At 33.6% G+C, this 21,089-nt stretch overlaps 1 protein-coding gene across 2 annotated transcripts in view; it reads right to left on the bottom strand.

The window, feature by feature from the left end:
* The window catches only part of Kmt2c (lysine methyltransferase 2C), a 269,564-nt gene that overhangs the window by 153,615 nt on the left and 94,860 nt on the right, over positions 1 to 21,089 (bottom strand). For both annotated transcript variants that reach the window (XM_026413840.2, XM_026413847.2), the window contains exons 4-6: positions 16,931 to 17,128; positions 13,598 to 13,746; positions 12,547 to 12,656 (exon numbers count right to left, since the gene is read on the bottom strand). In XM_026413840.2, the coding sequence (XP_026269625.2) occupies positions 12,547 to 12,656; positions 13,598 to 13,746; positions 16,931 to 17,128 (457 nt within the window). The remainder of the gene's footprint in view (positions 1 to 12,546; positions 12,657 to 13,597; positions 13,747 to 16,930; positions 17,129 to 21,089) is intronic.

Genomic DNA, 21,089 nt, shown 5'->3' with positions numbered 1-21,089 from the left:
AAGGAAAGGCCAAATATACTCTCTGATATGTGGATGCTGACTCACATTAGGCTGGGGGAGGGAGGAATGGAGGTTCACAGAATTGGACAGGGGGAATAGGGAGAAGGGAAGGGGGATGGAAATGGGAAAGAACAATAGAATGAATTGAACATAACTTTCCTTTGTTCATATATGAAAACACAAACAGTGTAACTCCACATCACGTACAACTGTAACAATGGGAAGTTACTCCACGTATGTATATGTCAAAATACATTCTGCTGTTTTGTATAACTCAAAAGAACAAATTTTAAAAATAGGGGCTGGGGATATAGCTCAGTTGGTAGAGTGCTTGCCTTGCATGCATGAGGCCCCAGGTTCAATCCCCAGCACCAGAAAAAATAAAACTTAAAATAAAAAATTAAAAAAAAAAGATCATCATTGCTAAAGCAGTAAAAATTAAGTCTTGATCCATGAATACATGTATCATTATTATTTTGTGACAAAAAAGGGAAAGCATAAAGCAATTCTGTTACACCAAAGCACAATGGATTTCCAAGCACTTTTGTATTTGAGTTACCATTAAACAAGGAAGAACAAAAGGTAATACTTATTCAGATTATCTGCTTTTCTTCAATACTGACTAAAACAACCTCTCACTTCAAGGAAATCAACTAAGAGTATGTGGGGCCAATAACAAAATTTGAAAACTATATCTGCCAATATAAGCTTGACTGCTTCTCAATACTTAAAGACTTTTCTGATGAAACTGAAGATTATATAAAAATACAAATTTTTGCTTAAATGTTATGAAAAGTTGGAATATCTGGATTATTACTCAATGAACCAATATTTTCCAAAATAGCTTTTTAAAATTTTTTTGCAGTGCTGGGGATTGAACCCAGGACCTTACACATGCCAGGCAAGCACTGAGCCACATCCCCAGCCCTCATATCTTAATCATGTTATAAAATGTTAATCATGTTATAAAGTCATATGAGGATAAAAGATCTTTTTAAATTTCCAGACATTATTATGGATTATAATGATGAAGAGAAAAAAAATTTAGTGATTGGGATGCAGGTTCCACCATGGATCAAATCTTGTAAAAACTCACACTTTTTAATTTGGGTGTAGAAACAAACAAAAACATTCATAATCCTAACAAGGCTAACTAAAATACTTTTTATTTTTCCTGGTGTATCTTTGTGAAGTTGGATTTTGTTCATATACTCCAACCAAAGAACATATTTCAACACACTAAATGTAAAAGCAGATATAGAATTTAACTCTTCTGAATTAAGCCAAACAATAGTGTTTCAAATTAAGAGTATTAAGATTCAAAGGAATCCTGGAACCACAATTTTTGAAAACACTGGGTTATTAAGGTATATAAACAGGAATGGAATTGCTAGGTCTTTAAAATCATCAACTTCACTAGATAGATAAGTACAGTCTATTTTCCTATGTGACTATCAATCTTTCACACAAGTTGCATAAAAGTTCCCAATGAATCATACCCAATTAATACATTCAGACTTAATTTACACTAATTTGACAACTACTAATAATATCCCAATACAGTTTCAAATCTGTGTTTCATAAATACTACTAATGGGACTGTGCAACTTTTCAAGTTTAGTGGGTATTTGAATTATCTCATTAGTAAATCACCTGTTTGGGTCTTGTGCCCATTTCAATACTGGGCTGTCCTTGCTCTATTTATTGATCTGCAAGTTGTTTTACATATTCTAGAATCCAAATTTCTGGCCAAATTTATTGCCATTATATTCTTCCTCTCTATGGCTCAAGTTTTCACTTTTATGGGTGTTTTTGTTTCTATGTTTTTTTGTGGTGCTAATAATCAAATCCATGGCCTCACACATGTCAGACAAGCACTCTACCCCTGAGGCATAAGGTATCTTTAACAAGTTATTTTACTAATGTAGTTGAATTCTCCAATATTCTCTTTTAAAGTTAGTGCTTTCTGTGCTTTCAGAATACCACTGCAAACCTATTCTCTACATTATGTTTTTGAAAATATATACTTTCATGTGAAAATATAAAGGGCCAAAAGAAACCCGAAGACATTTTCTTATTGTTTGTTGTCTCGATTGTCAGTACTTTGATCTTGTTTTCTAGTATGCATGGTAACTTTCTGTTTGATTTGTTAAAGTTGTAGAGAAATTCTGAGGCACTGGATGATATTATTTTCCACCAGAGATTTTCATTTTTTCTTCAGATAGGCACTTAGGCTATAGAAGATCATTGTTTTTAATATTTATTTTTTAGTTGTAGTTGGATACAATACCTTTATTTTATTTACTTTTATGTGGTGCTGAGGATCAAACCCAGGGCCTCACACTTACTAGGTGAGTGCTCTACTGCTGAGCGACAACCCCAGCCCTAGAAGATCATTTTTTGAAAAACTATTTTTTTAATTGTAGATGGACACAGTACCTTTATTTTATTTATTTTTACATGGTGCTGAGAATAGAACCCTGTGTCTCACAAGTGCTAGGAAAGTGCTCTACCACTGAGCCACAACCCTACCCTAACCCTAGAAAACCATTTTAATTCAATGTATACAAGAGCTGGTCTGAAGCTGGGTTTCAAGACTTTGTGGAAACATTTTTCCCCCCAGCTTTCCCTTATTTCAAGGGTGGAAACCAAGGATCAGCAAACTTTTTCTGAAAAGGTCCAGATATTAACTATTTTAGGCTTTGTGAAACAAGAGGGGGGAAAAAAAATCAACACTATTATCAATGTATGTACTTAACAAGAAAGAAAACAAATTTTCACAAATTTGATTGTATTATTCAAATTGTGATAACTGCATAAAATATTTTACTACATATCAAATTAAAAATAGTGGAATTTGGAGGTGAAATAACATTTCACATTACTGAAGTTCAAAGCCATTTTTACCTATCATAAAAATTGACTGTAGATGTAAATCTATTCATGTTTATGTATAATGAAATTTTACGTATCCATTTTAAGCAAAAATGCTGTCAAATAATAATATCAACAGTATATAACAAGCATATTCATCTTTGAAAGGTATTTATAAAATTTATTACACTGTTTTCTTGACCTTTTACCATGCCACTATATTGTAAAATAATCACTTTCAATTAAAAGATAGGTTGAAGCACCTCAGTTACAAAGTTAAATGCATTCTGAAATATAGAAATTTCCTTTCTATTTACCTTAAGGTCTTAAAGTGCTACCGGATCTATCATTTGAGAATAGATTCCTCCAGTCAATTTATTTAGGCATGAAGACCTTGATTTTTATTTTAAACACTGACAGCATCTGAACTGTTTAAAGTGGATCACTATTATTTGTGATTCAAATAACAGTAGATTTTGTATAAATGATATTACCATAGTGTAAGTTTCGCATATAAGCACTTCTTTATCCTCGAAATTTCAGGTTGAATTCTTACTGAATACTACAAAGCCTGCAATGAAGGATAACTTGCAAACTCATGTATTTGATATAATGTTTGAGAGCAATTTTATCATTCAGAAAAAATTCATCTTGGCCCTCAGCTAAGAAAACTGCAGTAAAGAGCTGGGGTTGTGGCTCAGCGGTAGAATGCTTGCCTAGCTCGCCTAGCACATGCAAAGCCCTGGGTTCAGTCCTCAGCACCACTTAAAAATAAACAAAATAAAGATATTGTATCCAATTACAACTAAAAGATAAATATTTTTTTAAAAACTGCAATAAAACTTCACTAAGTCATCCAATTGTGTAGAAGAGTAATTCACTCATATCTAAAAAAATTAATAGAATTTAACAGTAAATCCACAAGAATAAATCAAATTCATTGTTAACACTATAATTTATTAATACATGACCAATTTAAATATTTTCTGCAAAGTATCTGCTAACAAATTATACAACATATAACCACAGGTTTTAAACACTTATTATTATTTACTCTTTTCTCTTTTTTTGGTACAGGGGATTGAACCTGGGGTGCTTAACCACTAGGCCACATCCCCAGCCCCTTTTTTTTTCCTTAATATTTTATTAGTTACAGGGTTCTTGCTGAGTTGCTTAGGGCCTAAGTTGCTGAGGCTGACTTTAAAATTGCAATCCTCTGTCTCAGCCACCCAAACTGCCAAGATTACAGGCATGTGCCACCACGTCTGATTTAAACACCTTGAATTTTAACAAGCTTTATAAATTTATCCTACTGATGTATTAAGAAACTGTGAGATAGATAAATAGAAATAAATGGAGTCCTACTCACCCATTAAAAAGAAGGAAATTGGGCTGGGGATATAAGTTGGTAGAATGTTTGCCTAGCATGCACAAGGCCCTGGGTTCAATCCCCAGCAAAACCAATAAAAAATAAAAATAAAAATGAAATTATGGCATTTGGTGGCAAATGGATGAAAATGGAGAATATGATGCTAAATGAAATAAACCAAACTCAGAAACTCAGAAGTCAAATGTTTTCTCTCATATGCAGAAGCATATAAGACTAAATACGAATTAAAACAGAGAAACTAGAGTAAAATAAAGGAAAGTGGGAGGAGAAGGACAGATTGCATAAGGAATCAATGAAATACAGATTAACAGACAAGCACAAGGATGTCTAATAGAGTAGAGGAAGGAGAAGGGCAGGCGGGAGAAGAAAAGGAAGGAAAAGTGGGAATAACGAATTGGAATCGATTTCCATGCATATCTGAGTTTGGTGAGATGTAGTATGTATGACCATTAAGTGCTAATAAAAAAATACATATATACATAAATTTGTCCAGCTGACATCTTTTTCTGCTTCACACTTATTCTTACCGATATCTGTTACAACACATCTCAAAAGATTCCAGTTCAGATTGTAATGAACTAGCGTTTTCTCAGTTTCTCATGTTTTCCCTTGTAGTTATTTCTCATAGATATTTCTTAAAAACTAAGTCTTCAATTGCTTCAAACTCATTATTGACTGCTGGAATTAATAACAACTGAGCAGAACTGGTAGCATTTACTGACTCACCAAAAGTCTACAACACTACTGGAAATCCATTGCTTTGTTTTTAAAATGACCCTTCACATTGCTCTCAATTACCTTAACTTTTAAAGTAACTACTCTCGTGCAAAAGAGTGTTCAGCAAGCTTATTTTCTGTGGATACATATCTTTAGTTGCCATACTCAAACACAATTTCATTACCTCACAACTGTTAAAATGGTTTTTTTTCCCCCTGTTTGGCTAACAAATGAGCCATTTAGAAACTTATTTTAATTGCAGTCTAAGTTTCATTTTTTTACTTTTAGAAAGAAATCCTGCTCATATTTTGTTTTAATTTACTATTCCTTCTGACCTCTATATTCCTGTGAAATGATAACATTGTACCCAGTACAGTATTATTAACATATTTATTCTTCTTTTAGCACACCTATACTGTTCTAGTATAATAAATATAATGCTTTCCCATCTAATGACAATAAAATCCACTCTGCTATGCCTCAAAAACACTACCACTTGAAGTCCACTTCTCTCCTTTAAACATGATAGGCATGCTCTGATAATAAAATAAGACACAAGGACAATATATGTGGCATTCAAAATTTGAAAATTAAAACTTCATCACTGTAATTTGCAGTATGCAATCAACAATTCAAAGTATATGTGATCTATGCAGCAACAACTGAACTCTATACATGTAGTGGCAACATGAGACCCAGATAGTATGCTAATTAGCTGTGGCTTCCCTAAAATAAAACTTTATTTTTGGACAGTAGCACTTGAATTTCATATGATCTTCATGTATCATGAAATTCATTATCTCTTTTTTCCCTCAACCATTTGAAAAAATGTAAAAAACTATTATTAGCTTGTGGACCACCTGGAGGACTATATTTGACCCATAGGCCATAATTTGCTGATCTCTGGTATAGTCTTCAAGGGTCCCAAATGGAAATATATAGTACATAATAGACCAAAACTCTTTTGTGCCATCCCAGCTCTGTAGACTGCCAAAAACTCTTTTCAGCTTTGCAACATCTCAGCTGTTTTTTCATGAACTGAAAAAATGCCTCCAGGGGAAAATACTCATGTCAAACTGACCCATGTACAACCCTCGGAGCTCTCATTCCTTCAAGTCTTTATTACTGTACTAGCTTTCTGTTGTTTTAAATATCTTTTTGGAAAACTACTTTATATAACAATTCTAATTATTCTCAGTGGAAGGTATGTTCTAAGTTTTCTGCTATAGATGAAGGTACAAGTTACACATTCATTACCCAATATTAAGACTTTGCATAAAGCTACAGTAACCAGGATAGCAACAACATTATCACTGGATACATGAGTATAAAAATGAACTAAAATAAAGAGCCTAGAAAAACCCATACATATAGTGAACATTTGCTCTCTAATGCAAGTTATATTTCAAGTAAGTGGAACACAAGAAAAGATATTTCAATAAATGGTGTAGTTAGAGTAGGTTCTCCACATGTGAAAAAACAAAATTAGATTCCTATACTACATGAAACATAAATAATTTTAAGTAATAAAACATGTACATATTAGTGCATAAGCTATATAAGTAAATTTTTAAAAAACATTTTTAGGAAACATTAGAAACTGCTGAAAGTTAAATTTGGAATAAATATGTTACTGTTAACAAAGGTCCATCTCTGGTGGCCCCAATAAAGTAGGTCTGGCCACACACCCAAAAGGCAAAAAGTAATAGCAAAAAAAAAACAAGAAAGAAGCTTTAATCAGTACGGCCACACTGAGAAGACATGGAGCACAGCATTTCCAGCTCTGCATATGGGGATACTGACATGAACTCCTAGATTATGTACACAAGGGGGACCAGAAGTGTGCAAACTGTGGTCTGGTTGACCACCATCTCAGGAATGGTCAGGCAGGGCCTTATCAGCAGAAACTTAAAACTTGCTGGTGCCTGAGGGGGTAGAGTCATCTAAAGATGTCATCAATCAGACCTGTTGGTCCTGAAATCCAAGATGACTGGCTTGGAACAAAGGGAACAGATGCAAAATGCAGGCAGAGATACCAGGTAAACATCTGTAAACACAAGTGAAGAATCAGTTTTGTTTTTTTTAAAGCAAAAGCAGTCTCTAAGTCCTTTTTAAATTACCATAGTTCAAAATTCAAAATTTAATAAAGGGTATGCAATGAAAAGTCACCTTGTATACAGAGCTACAGACATAGAAAATATTCCATAGAGGCAAAAAAAAAAAAACTGTCAGTTTCCTATGCAATCTTCAAAAGGTATTTTACAGATATATCATTTTGTATTAATCTCGGCCCCTCCCCCACAGAATACATCCAAGAGATCCATTAGTGTCAAAGAATACCATTCTCCTCATCACAAACTCAAGTTCTTTAAGCCAAACTTATTTAAACCTAAAAATTAAAATATAAATTATGACTTTTTTGGAGAAAAGTCCTAAGGTCAAGGTCTCCATAGATAAATAGGACCACCAATTTTCACAAGGGTTTTACATAAGTATATAAAACTTTCAATTTCTAAAATAGAAATATCCAATTTCTTCTTTGTTTCCACCCGACTTTGTTTCCTACATAAAAATTTCAGGGTTTGGGCTGGGGATGTGGCTCAAGCGGTAGCACACTAGCCTGGCATGCGCGAGGCACTGGGTTCAATCCTCAACACCACATAAAGATAAAGATATTGTGTTCACCTAAAACTAAATATTAATAAAAAAATTCAGGGTTTAGTTGGCATGGTAACAGGAAACAAACACATTAACTTTAGGTATACATACACATATATGCCTAAATGTATATTTACATGTATATATATCTAATGGTGTTCTGAGGTCAAACAACTATCTTGAATTATCTTGCAAAAACTAGACCTTGCACTCAGTACTGTGATGAAATAATTCATGCAAGATTTGCTGGTATCTTCTTCATAGCCACTGCATTTTAGGATAAAAAGAAAATAATTTCTAACTCTGCAGATGAAGAATCTTTAGTATCAACCGATAATGAGATTGGGGAAGATACTACTTGACATTAGCTAAGAGTATCACAGACAGACCAAAAAGTCAAAATTTCTAATTTCCTCCCATTGAAAATACTAGTTATGAGCCAGGTACAGAGGCACATGGCTATAATTCCAGCGCCTCAGGAGGCTGAGGCAAGAGGATTCCAAATTCGAGGCCAGTTTTGACATATTAGTGACACATCCTGCCTAAAATTTAAAAAGTATTTAGAATGTAACTCAGTAGTAAGGCATCCCTGGGTCCAAGCCCCAATTAAAGAAATTAATACATACACACACACACACACACACACACACACACACTATATTAAGCATATTAATCTTATAAAAGTAGTAACACCGGCAGTTGAACAAGGATTTCTCAACTTCGGCGCTACTGACTTTTGAGCTAGATAATTCTTTGTTGTGGGAGGCTGTTCGTTACAAATTGTTCAGCAGTGGCCCTAGTCTCTATCCACTAGCTGCCAGAATGACACACCTCCCCACTCAAACTCATGCACTGGAATTTGCCCTTCAGTGGAAAATTCCTTTCATACATGCATTTATCTGTTTCAAGATAGAAGACTCTCTCATGTTCCAAGTCTTCATTAGGTACCAGACAAAAAAACAAACCAGAATAGATGTTGCCCGAGCCCTTGTAGGGCTTATAGCCTTCACAGGGAGATCAACAGAAAGTTATCAAAAGGAGAGAAACATCACATACTTCACTGAGAATGCATAAGGATGCATTCTTAAGAAAAGATGGGCACAATCAAAACATTTTATGGAAGAATGCAACCCCTGTTTCTGAGCTTTCTATCTTGTTCTCTCACCTTAGATTGAATACCCAAATTCTAACTTCAGGTCATTTTTGCATTTCATTTTAATGACTGTCACAGGTTAAAAAATTTTTTCTGCAAAAAGGAGATCTAAATAGAAGTAGTACATGAGTTTTACAACTAGTTCTCAATCCCAATCAAAATTACTGAAATTTAAGATAGTAAAATTTCACACTCCCTAATTTAAAAGTATTAATTTTAAAAAAATGGGTTTAAAACACAGCAAACCTGTGGAATGTGACAGACATCATTATCCAAAATACATGTATGAAGACACGAATTGGGTGTCAACCTACTTTATATACAGAGATATCTGTATAAATATTAAAAACCATGTTATTTTTTTATTGGTTGTTTACAACATTACAAAGCTCTTGACATATCATATTTCATACATTAGATTGAAGTGGGTTATGAACTCCCAATTTTACCCCAAATGCAGATTGCAGAATCACATCAGTTACACATCCACATTTTTACATAATGCCCTATTAGTAATTATTGTATTCTGCTACCTTTCCTATCCCCTACTATCCCCCCTCCCCTTCCCTCCCATCTTCTCTCTCTACCCCATCTACTGTAATTCATTTCTCTCCTTGTTTATTTTCCCATTCCCCTCACAACCTCTTATATGTAATTTTGTATAGCAATGAGGGTCTCCCTTCATTTCCATGCAATTTAAAAAACCATGTTATACTTCCGATTCAATTTCAATACCACAAGTGCATTTACCTTTTTCTTACTTGTAGTTTCTTTCTTCAACACTGAGAAACCTAATTCTCACTGTCTACATGTAATTTATTTGATTCCCTTCTTTCCACCTGTTTCTCTCTTACCTCTCATTAGTAACCAGTATGTTTAGTTTCTGATGTATCCTTATCGGGCTTCTTTTCCACTATTAAGCATGTATTCTTAGATCTCATTTTTCTTATATAAAGAGTACGACACTACAAATGTTCTTTTACTTTTTCTTCATTTAATAATATATCATGGAAACCACTCTACACCTGGTCACAGATATTACTCAGTAATATCTACATAGTATTCCACTATATGGCTGTACCATAGTTTATTCAACCATTTAGGTAACCTAACTATATGGGCATTTATGTTCTTTATAATACATTGCAAATTAAACAATGCTAATTGCTCACATTTCTGTGTTACTGGAGGCATGTTCAGAATTGATTTCTAGAAGAATCAAAGATTACATGCATATGCAGTTTATGATGATCACCAAATTTGCCTCCAGAATACTGGCAACAATTTGTATTCCAACCACCAAAGCATGAGAATATCCGTTTCCCCAGTCTTTTCAACAAATGTGTTGTTATATGTTTGAAATTCTGTCAGTCAGACAATCTTTCTTTCTTAAGTGCAAATTTTAGCTACATGGTTCATCCAGTGCCTATCTGATAAAGGAGAAAACAACAAAATAAACAAAAAGCAGTAGAAATGGCAATAAACATAATACTACTATAAATTTGATTGACTAAATTAGTGGTAAGATAAAGGTTTGACAATGCTGCCACTAGTGCCCTTATCATCTACAAACCACCTACCTGCTGCAAGCATTCTCTCAGTATTTGATTTGATTGGGTCTATATAATACTAATGCCTAGGTGAAGTTAAAAGAAATGCTGGTCTCTCAAAGACTCCAGCAGTCCTCTCCCAAGGACAGAGCAAAGCCTTGAGCTCTAAATACTATTTTAATATTTAGTAAACGTTTATAAAAAGTAAAAATAGTACCTTCTGTCCAGAAAAGAGAGGTGAGGTAACCTTCCTTTTAACTATCCTCTCCACAAACAACTACAGAAGATCTATTTATGCATATGCACACAAATATTTTTCTGTATTTGTCATAAATATCACCATGTGTACTAATTTCCTCTGGTCTTAGTGCAACACTATAAAGTTCATGTTAGCCTTAGTTCATGGCCTTCCCTGTAATAATTTCACAGCCACACAGGAAAAAACAAACCTACCTGCAAAACTACTTTTAAAGTAATCCACAAAAGAGAAGGTTCTCACTAGTCCATCAAGTCTTAATCTGGCTAAGTACATTGAGACTAGGCAATGTACCATTAAGCATTATACTGTTCAAAACTTACTAACATGGTGCTGGGGTTGTGGCTCAGTGGTAGAATGCTTGCCTACCATGTGTGAGGCACTGTGTTCGAGTCTCAGCACCACATATAAGCAAATAAATAAATAAAGTTCCATCAATAAATAATAAAAAATATTTTTAAGTGCATTTGATTTCAATACAGAAAAATGTCTAAGATTTTAAAACAAAACAACAACAACAAAACTAATAACATGCATTCAAATGTAATGCCAAATTTTCCAGATGAGCATTCTGACTTGATTATTCTTAAGGTAACAGTTACCCACCCATGTGAATTAGATCATTTCAATAATCTGAATAAAACTATTGTTATAAAAGCTGAATAATTACTTGAATCAAGGTCTTTGGCTCACCTACACATTTGAGAGCTTTGCCTATATTCTACCTATGAAAGCCCAGATAGGGTGGTCTAAAATTTCTAGTTTTAATGTTCCTTTAGCACTGTCTCACTTCTTCCAAATACATGTGTAAGAAACCAAAGCAACAACATTTCAGCTTCCTGTTCTTACAGATGGGTGTTAACTGTTGCATTTATTTTTGTGATTGTTCCAAATATCACATGAAAATGACAGCAGTGAAAGCTCTGAAAAATGGAAGACTATGTGCACATTATGTAAGGAGGACATCACAAAGATTAACTGAACTGCCAACTGTACCAAAAATTTTTAATCAATGTTTAAAATATTGGAATTAGATAACCTGCACACTAAAAGACATGTTAAATAGCTTGTCATTCTTATTTTGAAGCTTCATCAGTTTTATCTTAAAGAGTAACCATATAGATGTAAAAGTACATAGTTAGCAATACCCATTTCCAAAAACATTAATTTCTGATTTAAGTGTAAAATATTAAAGATTAAATTTATTGAATAACTGCACATACTATATTCTAGTGGCCTGTACAAATTACTCCATATAAATTACTAATTTACTATTTTGAGGGTTTTTTTAACACTATGATAATCATTTAATAAATAATTCTTGCAGATAAACCTTTATGTTGAATAAAGCAAATTTTATAAAACCGTGGTTTAAATTTTAGCTTCTTCTAGCCAAGCCCTAAAAAACAAATGCCAAATGTCTCCTTTGATATAAAGAGAGCAACTAAGAACAAAACAGGAAGGAAGAGCATGAGGAAAAGACTAACAGTAAACAAAGACGAATGGGGGGAGAGAAAGGGAGAGAGAAGGGAAAGGATATGCAAATGGTAGGAGACCTTCAATGATACACAAAAGTATAAGAGGTTATGATGGGCAAGGGGAAGGGGGGAAAAAAGGGAGAGAATTGAACAACAGCAGAGGAGACAGAGAGGGAAGGTGGGAGGGGAGGGGAGGGGGGATAGTAGGGGTTAGGAAAGGTAGCAGATTAAAACAGTCACTAATATGCCATTAGGTAAAAATCTGAGTATGTAACAGATGTGATTCTGCTATCTGTATTTGGGGTAGAAATGGGAGTTCAAAACCCAATGGAGTCAAATGTATGAAAGATGATTTATCAAGAGCTCTGTAATGTTTGGAACAATCAATAAAAAAATAAATAAAGAAAATAAATTGATAGAACTAAATGTTATCCTTAAAAAAAAAAAAAAATTTAGCTTCTTTTACTTACTTCTGTGCTCCCTGAGACAACAGCTTTGTCCACATTCACTAACAATGGTTCTTCCACCTGGCACACTCCCAGCGACCACTCCACACAACGACGATGAGCCCAACAAGTGCCTCAAATGTGAAAAGTGAAAAGGAGAAAAAGAATAAACATCAAAAATATTAATGCAAATAAAGACCTAAAATGTCAAAGTCCTCTCTGCTGGGTAAGCACATAATGGTAGCGAGTACCACCCATCCAACAGTCCTTCTCAGATCATGCCCCAGTCTGCGAGCTGCAGCACCAACGTCAACTTGGGGACTTGTTAGAAATCCACAACCTCAGGCAACATCTGAGAACAACTGAATCAGAAGTTCTTGCGGTACAGCCCAGTAATCTGAGCTGAAATGAAGTTAGTTTTTATTCATTATATTTAAATATTACTGTTTTATTTGGTATCTTAATATAAAAACAAAAGGAACATTATTTAATATCTTGTTGATGACAAAGGGGATGTATAAAAAATTAACATTCGCACAACACATTCCACTTGATCCCAAGCAAGAGCACCCACCACTCATCAGTAACAGCTCAGTCTCTAAATTCTCTATCACACAGCAATTGAACCACTCTCGATGGATTTGTAGTTCACGCATAGAATGAGATTTACTTAAAATTCCAACACTCCATATCATGAGTATGAGCTCATTATACTGTTTATTATAAGAGAATATATGTGGCTAAAAATCTACCGTCTTCCACCCCAACAGGAAAGTGCTATACTCCCCCAAGTTTTCACACACTCCTTTAAAATTTTCTCTTTCCTCAATTTTCACATAACCATGGGGCTGCTATCCACACCACAGTATATAAATATTTATAAAAGCATCCTGTCCAGTGTTAACTCTGCAGACTTTAAATAAATTAGGTAATCATAATTTACCTAATCAGATATGTTTAATGACATTTTTATAATATGACCCTAATTAACTTCTAGAGAATAAGTTGATAATGCCCTAAAATTTCAGTGCTTCCAGAAACAAGAAAACAGCTGTTACTGAAGAGAAGCTCCTACCTGTAGGATCAAATAAGGCTTGGACATCAATGGCATCTGGAAGGCCAACCAGACTGAGTTCATCCCACAATTTACCGGCCTGATCATCTGAAGCTGTCTGGGTGCTTACACTTACACAAGACACTGTACTCTGAGGAGAAGATCGCTCTCTGAAAATAAAGTGAAATAAGATAAATAGCTTCGAAAGTGATAAGAAGTAGAAAATTGCTTCATTTTATAACAATTTGAGTACAATGTACTGCCAAATAAATTTTAATTTATTAGATATAAACTGTCATAAAACAATTTTTAGAATTCAATTATTATTCAGAGTATAATATTAAAATGGTGCCATATTATTTCATGTAAGCAACTAAGAGTCTTCAAATACATAAGAATTAAAATTACAGTTGTAAATTTATTTTTCCATTCTCTTTAAAAAAGAAAAAAAAGACTCTAGTCAGGAACAATGTTTTTAGTACATACAATGACTATTCCCTTTGTCCTTACTTAAATGCTTACAAAACATAACTTGAGAAAACTTTAATGTGCTTTAAGTTAGAGAACTGCCACAGAAGAGGTAGCAGTTCATTTCAAGTAAAGAAAGGTTATTTTCCAGGGAAAACACAGCGTTAAAAGGGAGGTGGAAGTGGAAGTGGGTGGAACACGTCAGCTGTAGCGTCTTATGGTCGCCTCAACAAATCTCAACAGCTGGCCCGTGGCGTGATGTTGCAAGTAGTCTCAATCAAGACTGCACCTCACAAACCAGAATTCAGAGCAAAAACAAAATAGCTACTAAAGGCATAAGAAAGACAGTCTAGCAGCTAACACTACAGTATAAAAACTGAATGCCAAATGCTGAATAAATGATAACATACGAGAGTTTTCAGGCTTTCAAGCCCTAATACTTTATTATTTAAGAGCATTCAATAAATAAAGATGGTTATTATGTTCAGCATTAAATATGGGAAGTCAGATGACTGCCACTGAAACTTAAAATCTTCTCCTAATATCATAGTATTTTAACCTGATGATAATTCTGGATTAAATCACTATTGAATATAGATCATAACTCACTGCACTTCTGTATGCTGGATATTTATCATGATTCCTATTAAGAGAAAATCAGCACAATGACCAGGGTACTAAACTTTTTTATACCTGGAATCATTGAAAGAAAAAAAGTATTAACATATTTCAATAAGTACATTTAAATATCAAACCATATAAAATAACCAGTAACTTTATGTTTAGCATTAGAAATGCATAAAGAGGTTCAGCATGCTATGCTAACTTAAATTTTCATTTTTATAAATGCCCAGAGTAAAATGAGAACAAATACTTTTCTACATATATAATCTTCATTCCTATAAATATATTCATTACTAATCATTGTTATTTTGTTGGGAGAAATAAAGACTAACAGGTCATCTATAAATACTATTATTTTAGCATTTTTTGCACTAGCATTTGATGGGAAACATGGTGTAGAAACCAATGGAATGACTCATCAGTCTATTACTAATCAGTTCCTAACCAGAAGCTTGGTGAAATTCAACCATCAGGTTTTGAGACTAGTTTATGTATATACCATATCAGATGCCAATGTCAATCCTACAGATGGTAGCAGCTCAGCTTAGGAAAGAGTATCAAGAGAAGTCAGCTGAAATACATACCCATAAAAATTTCAAGTTATAAAGCAGAAAAAAAAAAAGGCAAGAACATTTGATTATATATTCTTATATTTAGTGCAAACAAGAAGAAAACTCCATTTAAAAAAACTTCCTGTCAACTTTTGTAAATTAACTAGGTGTTCATACTTCATTAGTAACACATTTTGCAAATATTTAAAATCATTACTAAAATAAATTCGCTGTCTACCCCCATATGACTGCTGAATTTTCTAAGTGGACTTCATTACAGGCTTTTCATCATTAATTAACCAACTGGATAAGCACTAAATATATATAACAGCTTTTCAGTAAGGCCAGGCTATTTTGCAAATATAAATTATCTGAGCTCATAAAATTTTTCAATAAAAATTAGCTTCATTTGTAAAATAAGTAAATAAATGAAGCCCAGTTCTATTTCCCAGGACTGGGTTTTGTCTAATTGCCATTATTAAAGACTGAACATGAGAATATAAGATATACCCTGGTTCAATTCATTGAATGTGCTAATTACGGATAGACATTGTAAGTTTGCTGGACTTTTGATATATTTTATTAACATGTAAGCACTCAACTAATAACAAAAGATAAAATACCTATATATGATTTAATTACAGCCTTAGAAATATGAGGAGTCTCCAAATACAGTACTTCCAGAGCTTCCTTAAATTGTTCTACCTTAAATCCTTTAAAGATTGTCTCTGTTATTGTTTCAATTCCTGCTTCAAGTATTCAAGGCATTGGCAGCAGTTCAAAAACAATGAACCAATCAAGGAAGAACAGCACAACAGTGCTTTAGTACTTAAATTTGGAGATAAGCCAGACAGCACTTGGGTGATTACATCATCAACCTCAAGGAATAGAGCTGGTTAGCCTTCCAAATGAATATTTATTAATCAACTACAGAAACTTCTCTCCTAACCAGCAAAGCCAAGTCCATATATTAAGAGAGCCTTTAAAAACAACCACACAGAATATTTAAAAAGCATATTAGACAAGAGTTTTAGGTGATTGCAATGTACCCATGAACACAGACATACCTATGTAATTATACAAATACTTATTTTTTTAAAATATCTTCTGTATCTGTAGAAAGAGTACTCTAAACATAATTACAGAAGAAAAAAGGGGGAGAGAAAGAAAGGGAGAGAATTGTATTATGCTGAGAATTTATAGGGCAGCTCAATATTCTCTGACACAAACACACATATAAATTAGATAAATTAATTAAATGAGAGAATGAATAAATGAATGATACAGAAGACATGAACAGTGACAAATCTGACTTTGCTATCATGTTAAACGCTTACCAAAAAAGGCTTATTTAGAGAAGAAAAGCAGGACCACACTGATGTATTGTCTTCTTGCATTTACAAATTCCATGAACTCCCTTCAGCCTATGTTATGTTCTCTAAAAGTTCCTTCCAAAAGTTAACTTTCGTCATTATACTGATTTTGTTGTCATACAATTAAGAAAACAGATTTAAAAAAAAAAAGAAAGAAAGAAAGAAATTTCAAGGAAAGGACTGTTTTCTGGGTTAATGGTGAGTCATTAAGTTTCTTCAGAAATGTGGGAAATGGGAGGAAATCTTTAATAGTGGTTCAACCCCATCTGTAAACTTAAAAACATCACACTAAAAACAGTTTTATTCCATCCCAACAATTTAAATTCAAAACTGCTCACTTTCTCGGTCCTCTCTGCCGACGTGGAGCTGAATTTTGTATTTTCTCATAGGTCCCACTGCTGTTGTCATCAATGTCCCTGTTGGAAGTCTGGTTTTTCCATGGCAAGATAAATCCAGGTGTTACTCTGAATTGCTTTAAATCTCCTTGTCCTAAGGAACTTTTTTCCCCACAATAACAAAAAGCACAGAGTTGTTCACTGGTAAAAATGAAAAATGAAAAGAGACAGAAAAGAGAAAAGCAGCTTTACTCAACAATTCTTAAGTAACACACAACCAGATACTGGTGCTTCAAAATTATATCTTCAGTGCAAGCTAGACTTTTTTCAACTTATTTTCTACAGTATATTCTATGATTATACCATAAGAACAATTAAGTTTAATAATGATCATACCTATGAAATTCTACTTTTCTATAGCATGATTTTTCCCCCTTTCCTGTGGTGCTAGGGATAGAGTCCAGTGCTATACTCCTAAACCACCATGATTTTTCTAAAACTAGTGAACATACCAAAATCAAAAAATTCTAGGGCTAGGATTGCGGCTCAGTGGTAGAGTTTTTGCCTAGCATGTGTGAGGTACTGGGTTTAATTTTCAGCACCACATAGAAGTAAATAAAAGTCCAGTGACAACTAAAATATATATTTAAATATAAATATATTTATAAATAAATATATATATTTAAATTCTAATTTATACTTACGAAAATGATCTGTAAAAAAAACATTTGACCAGGGCTGGGGTTGTGACTCAGTTGCAGAGTGCTTGCCTCATACAGGTAAGGCAATGGGTTCAATCCTTGCACCACATAAAAATCAATAAATGAAATAAAATATTGTGTCCATGTAAAACTAAAAAAAAAATTTTTTTAAATCTGACTAAAGAAAATCAGCACCACATATAAATAAATGAATAAAATAAAGGTTCACCAACATCTAAAAAAATAAATAAATAAATAGTGCACGAATGTTAGTTTATCAATTATAACAAATGAACCACACTAATGCACAATGTTAACTAAACTGTGGGGGTTGGAGATGTGGTGATGGAAACACTGTTCAATTATTCTGTAAATCTAAAACTGTTCTAAAATTTAAAGTCTACTAATTTTCAAAAAGAAGAGATTAAAAAGTTAAAAAGAGGAGAAGAGGATATATCTCAAGTGATAGAGTGACTGCCTAACATGTACAGGGTCCAGGGTTCTATTCCCCAGCAAACCACTCCCGCCCCAAAGGAAGGACAAAAAAACAATACATACTATGGAATACAGACATAATAAATGACCTTAGAAATAACAAAATTTAAACATATGTCTCCTCTTAGACATATTTTCTCTTTATACTGCTTCTACAACCAAATCTTTCTTCTCGGGCATTAAAAGTCTCCAACTATCACCCCTGCAGTAGCTACCCCATTAACTTTCATAACATTTTGCATTAACAGGGAATAGGAAAAAAATCTAGTTTTTTAAAATATTATATTCAATTCTGTTTGCAACGAAGAGTTTGCTCTTTTCAAGCATATTAAAACAATCTGAATATAGAGTACGTATTAGCCATAAATAAAGACATGGTATATTCAAAAATGACATATCTTACAGACAATATTCTCTGAAAATAATGCAATAAAACTAGAAATGTGCAACAGATAAACTTAAAATTTTCTAAACATTGGTAAACTAGAAAATATATTGCTAAGAACCCTTCAGTTATTTACTGTAAAAATTTGTGAGATGGAGATAAAGTTGAAACTAAAGGGAAACTTAAAATTTACATAAATTATCAGTAGATTCAAGTTTAGATATTAGTAAGCTGAAGTTTTCAACTACAGACAGGGGGAAAAAATAAATGAAGACACTGATAGAACATTAATCAAAAGAAGACAAGAAACGAAAAGGAAAGTAACAGAATCAGTGAAAATAGAGAAGATCAACAAAATCAAAAGCTAATTCTTCAAAAATATCTCTGGGGGAAAGAAAGCAGGCAAAATGCAAACAAAATACAAAGTAAAGGGGAGAAATAAGTATATATGCAACAAACAGTAAAATTTTATTTTTACTCTCACCATTTTTTCAACCACTTCTTTTCAACACAGTTGAAAGTCCTAGAAGTCCTAGCTAGAGTGATGAAACGAGAAAAAAAATACAATTTTCTCTAATAGGAAACATGTAAATTTTTAAGAAATTTTTAAGTTATCTGTTGCACATATCTGTCTCTATTTGCTGATGTGATCTTATGCATGTACAGAAAACCCTGAAGATGCCACCAAAAAATGTTAGACCAAAAATAAATAAATAAATAAATTCATTAAAGTTTCAGGATATGAAATCAACATTAAAAAATAGTATTTCTACATATTAAAACTGAGCTAACCAAAAGTTAGAGAACAATCTCATTTAACACTAGCAACAAATTTTTTTTTTAATACTTCAGTGTAAATTTAGCTAAAGCAGTAAGAGACCTGTATCCGGATAACTATAAAACACTGATATAAGAAACTGAAGAAAAACACAAATAAATAGAAAGTTACTTCATGTTCAGGGACTGAAAGAATACTGTGAAAATGTTCTTAATACCCAAAATAACCCAAAGATTCAATGAAGATCCTATCAAAATTTCAATGTCCAAAAAAAATCCAATGTCATTTTTCACAGAAATAGAAAAAACAATTCTTAAATTTGTATGGAACCACAAAAGACCATAAATAGCCAAAATTAGCTGGAGTAAAAAGAACAAAGCTAAAGCATCACACTCTCTTGACTTCAAAACATATCACAAAATGATTACATATCAAAGCAACATGACACTGGTATAAAAAGACACAAAAACTGATGGAACAGGAAAGACATTACAGAAATAAGCCCACACATCTTTTGTCAAAGATGCCAAGAACACACAATGGCAAAATAATCGCCTCTTCAATAAATGGTGCTGGGAAAACTGGCTATCCACATACAGAAGAATGACCCTTACTCACACCAAATACAAAAACCAACTCCAAATGGGTTAATGACTGAACTACAAGACCTGAAAGTCTTTGTTTTTTTGCTTGTTTAAATATTTTTTTTAGTTGTAATTGGACACAATACCTTTATTTTATTTATTTATTTTTATGTGGAGCTGAGAATTGAACCCAGAGCCTCACACGTGCTAGGCAAGCACTCTACCGCTGAGCCACAACCCTAGCCCCAAGTGTTTGACTTTTAAGACATTTAAACCTTCCTAAAACTACTGGGGGAGAAGGAACTGCAGTATAATCAACACTTTTACACCCTTTACCTGGATTCACATAATAGTATAATAAGCAGGGGGTAAGGAGGTCTCTCTGGGAGATAAATCATGTGATAGAGAGCAAAGCAAGCTCAAAGACCCTCATACAGAAACCTGATTGGTGTGTTCAGGAGCAGCAAAGACAGTGTGAAAAAGCACAGTGACAAATAAAGTCTCAGAGACAGCCAGGGGCAGATCATGCCTTGGAAAAATAGCAAGGATATGAAATGTTAAAATATAATTTAAGTATTTAATTTCAATCGAACAGCATAATATAATAGGGGGAGAAATTATTTACATTTTAGAATAATTTTTGCAACTTTGCTAAGAAAAAAAATGGAGGTAAAAAAAGTTGAAAGGTAAAGAGAATTAGATTATTTAATCTTTAAGATTGAAAGAAGGAAGAGAAGCAGGGAGGGAGAGGTGGTTTAAAAGGCTACAGCTTCCCAAGGGCAACAATGGTTTCAACCAAGATGACAGACAAGATAGTAAGAAGCTGTGTTGAGCCACAGGATTTAATGGTTTGGATTATCAGGTATGAGAAAAAAGAGAAATTGAGGATTAACTGTCCTAAATTAACTGAGCATACATTGGTATTGTTTACTGAAATGGGGAAGCCCAGGGAAGAAGATCATCTGAGGCAGAGGTAGAGAGAGCAGGCATACTTTGGGACTGTTAAAGATGAGGTATCTAACACACCTCCAGATGCAGATGATGAGCAGACCAGCGGACAAGGAAATCTGGAGTGGAACTGGAAATAAAAATGGGGGGCTCTTAAGGATACACAAGATTCATAGCTGTGAAACTGGAGGTGCTTTCCAGCGAGTGAAGAAAACCAGAAAGCAGGCAAGGTGTTGCCTACTTTAAAGCTGAACTATATACCAGTAAGTGG

The sequence above is a fragment of the Urocitellus parryii genome, chromosome 3, assembly GCF_045843805.1.
Source record: "Urocitellus parryii isolate mUroPar1 chromosome 3, mUroPar1.hap1, whole genome shotgun sequence".
NCBI classification, from domain to species: Eukaryota; Metazoa; Chordata; class Mammalia; order Rodentia; family Sciuridae; genus Urocitellus; species Urocitellus parryii.
The sequence above is the reverse complement of the archived record's forward strand: the minus strand, read 5'-3'. Positions and strand labels throughout refer to the sequence as shown.